The sequence below is a fragment of the Bos indicus genome, chromosome 2 (genome assembly GCF_029378745.1).
Source record: "Bos indicus isolate NIAB-ARS_2022 breed Sahiwal x Tharparkar chromosome 2, NIAB-ARS_B.indTharparkar_mat_pri_1.0, whole genome shotgun sequence".
Classification (NCBI taxonomy): Eukaryota; Metazoa; Chordata; class Mammalia; order Artiodactyla; family Bovidae; genus Bos; species Bos indicus.
The window spans coordinates 121,543,386-121,549,385 of record NC_091761.1 but is presented as its reverse complement, the minus strand read 5'-3'; the positions used below and the strand labels follow the sequence as shown (position 1 = coordinate 121,549,385).

General features: G+C 37.0%; 1 protein-coding gene across 1 annotated transcript in view; it reads right to left on the bottom strand.

The window, feature by feature from the left end:
- Window positions 1-1,335: 1,335 nt before the first annotated feature.
- Window positions 1,336-6,000, bottom strand: part of PTP4A2 (protein tyrosine phosphatase 4A2) — a 28,030-nt gene continuing 23,365 nt past the window's right edge. Inside the window, exons 5-6 of the mRNA XM_070774576.1 lie at window positions 4,801-4,875; window positions 1,336-3,826 (exon numbers count right to left, since the gene is read on the bottom strand). Coding sequence (XP_070630677.1) covers window positions 3,718-3,826; window positions 4,801-4,875 — 184 coding nt within the window. The 3' untranslated portion in view covers window positions 1,336-3,717. The remainder of the gene's footprint in view (window positions 3,827-4,800; window positions 4,876-6,000) is intronic.

Below are 6,000 nucleotides of genomic sequence, written 5' to 3'. Positions count from 1 at the left end.
TACTTCCATTGCCTTCACACAGCATTTGCACATAGTAGGCTCCCTTACCTTCATCAGAGACCTTCCCTGACCCTTCCATCTAACTCCATACATAACCCCATCAATAACCCCTTTTACTTTCTTCGTATCTTCATAGTTACTAACCACTATCTGAAAGTGTATTACTTATCTTTGTATTTATTCTCTATCTTCACTAGAATTTAAACCCTGTAAGGGCATTTATTTGCCACCATATCTTAAGTGCTTAGAATAGTGTAAGTATGTGGCAGGTGCTCAAATACTTACTAGTAAATTATCACTCTTTCTACAGGTGCTATAGTCACAGCACTTTAACATGCTATTTGTATAATCCCTTCAAGGCTCTACTATTAAGAAACTACTCAAAAGTACTCCCGACAAGGATGTGACGGTAGGAGCCTGTGGAATTTGTTTCTATTTTCTAAGTTAAAAAAAAAAGTCATAGGTTGAGAGTGAGAGCTAGAAAAATTTTAGTTTCAAGAGTACCAAGAGAGTAAATGGGACAGTGAAATGCAAATAGGATCATCAGATGATACTAAGGTCTACTTGAGATTGTGACTTTAAAACACAGAAACTGTGCCAGCAGGTTCAGCTGACTAAACTTGCAGAGGTGCCATATTGATCTTAACCAAAAATGGGAGTTCAGCCAGGCAAGTATAATGAAGCAAGAGATGGGGCAAGGCAATTGACTATGTAGCTAAGTGATTCTAACACTGGACCACAGAGTCTAAGCTGCATAATGAAAGACATGAAGTGAAAGATCAGTGAACTGTTAAGTCACATAGCTCTGTAACCACTGTCTACATATCTGGCTCCTTTACTGGACAGAGGTCCTCCAAAGTGGGATCAGTGTCTTATTTTTTCATTCTCAGTACCTCACCCATGAATTTGTTATCCAGATGGATGGAGAGATGTCCACCCATAGTTTAAGGGAGATTTCCCACCCCCAAATCGAATGATACATTAAGTTCCTCCTTTCTCACTGTTCTTGAAGCTTTCCAGTAAAAAGTTTCAGTGCTTCATCAAAACTCTATGGAATAAACAAATCCTTTGAGATGAGAAGAGATGCTGAATTCCTACAGTGCTACCTCCAAGAACTGAACCAGAAAGTGAACCTCATGTATCCCAACTACTGTTAAGTCTGCCCTTACTGAACACCCAGGAGGCATGAAATCTTCAAACTTGCCAACATCTGATTATTTCACCTCCTTATAGTAATTATAAGCAGGACCCAAAAGAAGCCTTGATAATACCAAGATTTCTAAGCAGACATAAATGAAATTCAACCTGAAGACAGAGAACAAATGCACAGACAAAGAGCATGTAAAATATGTTTTATTGTTCTTTAAAAGGGCTCAGGGTTTGGTTTTAAATCAGGCTGCACACCTTTCATCAGTCTGACATCTCTCTCACCATGTCAAACTGGCTTCAGCTAGCAATACTTCATTAAATCCGAAAGAAAAAAATTTTTTAATTTTGAAGAAAATCCAGTTTTGAGAACAATTAACATTATTCTGTAATTTACAACAATATGAGGGCTGATGTTGCATGTTATTGTACATACCCTTCTCCTCATACAGAACCAGGAATGTCACTTTCCTAACTCAGGCAGGCACTGTTACTGGTGGGTACTGCACACTCGCTCGCTCACTCACACACACACACTCTCTCTCTCTCTTCCCCCTTTCTCTCCCCCTCCCTTCTTCTCTCCCTCCAAACAACAAAACCCAGAGTATGTCAAAGGAAAAAGGTTTGTTATGGTATTGATCAAAACCCTTGGAGTCAACAGTCTGTCTGAGCTTAGAGGGTATGCTGTTTTGATCTTGAGCCTATGTTAAAGGAATCCACTGTCAGATTCTGAAATAAAGAACTTTGGATAGTACCATCATTTTTTCACTTTAAAATCCTAGAGACAATTTCAAAAAGCATTATTTTGCTTTGTTTTTTGGGACAGGGGAGGAGAGAATCTACAGATTTTCATTTATTTAAAAATCAAAAACAGCTCGGCACAGGAAATAGGCAGTTCACATAGCCAGCCAACATCTGAGGTATCATCAGTGTGAGACAAGGTCCTGGTCCATTCCTACTGGCCTAGCTGATCCTAACAAAATGGGAAGTTTAAGGCTCTGCATAGCAAATTCCAACAGGACAAGATGACCCTAAGACTCCATTCAAATCCTTAGAAGCAGAGCACTATTAATTATGCAATATTCAAATGGAGAGTGCAAGAGCCCCTGATGGTATCATCCAACTTGCTCTGTCAATGCAGCCTGGTCACAACAGCAAAGGAGCAGAAAAACAGCTTTTCTAGATCAGTACATTAAACCCAGCAAAGAATCTGCAGAAATGACACTACACCACTGCACTAGCCACAGTCCCTTTGCTGCTCTATGTCTCTCTTCTAACCCTGTTATGGCCTGTGGACACATACTCACTAGGCATTGTTGGTTTTGAACCAGCAAAAAAAAAATTTTTTTTTAAGTCTCATAAAGAACCTAGTAAGAAAATAACAAGGCAATCAGTGGTTAAACTGAACTGTACATATAGGGAGCAGTTTGGAAAATACCCATTTCAGGCATTTCTCAGGTCTAAAATATTGTGTCTTTGCTGCTACTCCTTTGACTGTTCCTGAAAATTCAGAGTACAAATAAGTCCTAAAATAAAAAACTTTACACTACCAGCATTCTCTGACATCATCAGACAGAAAATCAGAGTAATGCTACAGCCCACAGTTCTACAAGGTGTAGAAAGTGTACTAAGGCTCTGCCTGGACACATCTTTAGTGATGGCCTGGAGTACTCCCCTTCTGAAACAAACATCTCTGGGACATCCACTTAGCTTCATTGGTTGGAAAAGAGATGAATTCGACTCTCAGCTAAGCTCTCTGAGAGACTCCTCTTAAAATGCCATTTCCCTACAAATTTATCAAAACAAAAAATTCCTGGCTACTTTGCCTAATGCTGAATAGGGTTTTCAAGAAAAGAAACTAACATGAATACCCCATCATCAGTAAAGACTAAGAACCACCTGGATCATACAATATATATGTCACTGCCTCTTTTTTTTTTTTTTTTTGGTGTTTTTTGTTTGTTTTTTCCTAAAAGTGCCCAGGTGGGCTTAAGGCTGCCAGACTGCACACACATCTATAGCAACATGGGCTTCTCCTATTCCACCTACAACTTGTATCAGGGGAAAAAAAACAGGGATAGGAGAAAGTGAGAAGAAGGGAAAAATATACCAATCTCCCCCCACCCCCCTCCCCCAAGAAAGAAAGAAATCCCACAACAGGGATATCTATGTGCCAAGCATAATGGAAGAGTGTGCTCCCCAAACAGATGGTTCTGTAGAGGCTCATGTTCTGCTGGTTTTCCTTAGAGACCTATTTTGAGAAAGTTAAAAAAGACAGGAGATTTTGAAATAAATTCAATCCTGGCAGAAATTCAAACTCCAACACTAGAAGCAAAATCATCCTTCACTAAATTAATCCCTATTTTCTTTCTCTTTTTCTTTTCTTAAACATTTTATTCACGTTATAGAGGGATTTGTGTTTGCTTTTTTCCAATCATTAGGAGAGTGGTTGAGGAGTACTGAATCCATCACTACTTTGATGACACAGTTAAGATTCCAGATTCACATTTCCAGGTACCAAGAGTTCCCTCTAAATGCTACAATCAAGTCAGCCTTCGTATACACTTCTTTTTACTGAACACAGCAATGCCCGTTGGTATCTCTGAAGCGTAATCGCATCTTAGGTCGGTATTTCTCCAGGTAAAGCAGCTGTTTGGAATTGAATGCTCCCCTTCTTTTTCTGAAAATACAAGAATGGCAAACTTTATCATGTAAAAAAAGAGCTGCCTGACATGCATATTTATGGCCTATGGCCTTTCTAACTCTACACAGCTGAAAACCAGCATATTTCCCATACATCACTTCCTATGAGAAAGGGCTGAAATGAACAATGAAATTTCTGTGCCTTCCTAAATGAAAAATAGACAAATTTTCTTTGCTCTCATTAGAGTCTATTAATTGTTAATAAGTATCAGAATGGTTTATCCAAAGACATCTGACTATATTCTTCCCAATTAATATATTCTTCATATTAGAATTGGCAGCAAGTATTTAGGATAAATGAGCAAATATTTATATAAAGCAGCAGACACAGATGACATTCCTTGAAACACGTTACCTTCCAAGAGGTGCTACCATACATTTCATACCCTTTGTCACAAAGTGTCATTTTTTAATTTTTTTGGTAAGAAAAGGCTAAAAAGAGAAAGGGCAAGACAATAATTGCCAAAGAAAGAACAAAACAGCCTGTTATTCCAGACTGATGTCAAGATTCTGTTTGGGCGCTACCATCCTGATTCTGTGACTGAACAGGTCACTTCAGAGTCCTAGGTGATTACTCCCTCTGGTTTCTTCCTTTCCTCTTTGTCACAGAGTTACATCTGTAAGGCATTTTGGACATCTCTTAAAAGAAGCACTAGATCACTGCAACTCCATTACCTAGCTATTCATTTTAAAGATTTCTAGATATTCAAGTCATATACTGGACATATTCTACAATGTCCAAATTTGCCATCTAAATGAGAAAATATTTAAATCTGGGAGCCAGAGTGTTACTGTGAGTCTTTTTATCGCTTGCTATTTTTGGTATCTTCAAACAACATTCTAAGCCAAAGACAGCAAATTACTCTGTACTATAATTGGATACTTTTTATAATTGCTCCCTCTTGTATGATTTTGCTTTATGTATTTCGGAAAATAAAACTTCATACTCACTGTCTTATAAACTGAACTGCATCCTCGTACTTCATTCCACATTCAATCAAAGCAAGTGCAACTAGCACAGGTGCCCTGCAGAGAAACACTCACTTGTAAGTTGACCACAGGTCTTTGGAATTAAAGGATTCTTTAAAACCCAGGGTTACATATTATCAAAACCATTTAAAGCCTGAGCTTTCCTTATTCCTATATACTAAAATATCAGATATTTTCCTACATAGTAAAATATCTAAATTATAGATTCTAAGTTATTTTCTATTTTTAGTAAAAAGCACAAAAATTTAAACCTTTATTTAGAGATCTTTACTCTTTAAAATATTATCACGTTGTATCTTAAATTTCCCATCATTTTATATCACCAAAAATTCACTGATCTTTAAGCATTATCATAGTAAATGACCAGATGTATTAACCTGAGTGTCTCAGAATTTTCATTACAAATCAATTTATTATCATTTCTTCACCAAATATGAAAACAGTGCTAGATTTCCTCAACAAAATCGTTTCTATGAGGTAGGGGACTGTCAGAGAACTGGTAATTAGGATTTGCTTTCTATATCAACACACATATGTATTTTTTTTTTCTTTTTTAATATAACAAACGAAACAATGTTTTTAAAAAGTCCATTACAGAGCACTAACTTTGGACTGGCTACCTAACTAAGACAGCTATTAGTTTAAAAAATTTCCCCACGTCAGGAAAAGAACTGAAACTTCTTGACACTGAAGAAGAAACTGTACTAAACTGCAAAAAGGAAAACAACAAAAGGGTTGAGCAGAGGTAACAGCCTGAGTCACCACCACCATGAGGCAACAGCAGCCTTCATTAATGTTTTGAGTCAAAGTGCAGATCATAAATTGACAATCTACTGTTGTTGAGTGTTGCAACACCATTTCATGAAATGCTCAAGGGAAAAGTTTTTAAAATCAAAGTCAATTTTCATTCTCCATACATTTCCTTAGAAGAGTTTAAGGTTCAACCATCTGCTCTTTATCTATTAATTTCCTATTCATCTCAGACCAAAATGAACCATGTACAAATTCTTCAAATCTAAAGATATTTTACCATTGTTGTCAATTTAAAAGACCTAAACCTTTGATTACTGGAAATGGGGAGAAAAAACTAACATATTGAATTAAAGCTGTATTTTTGGCTCAAAGATAAGAAAATTACATTAAAACAGTTTCAAAACAACT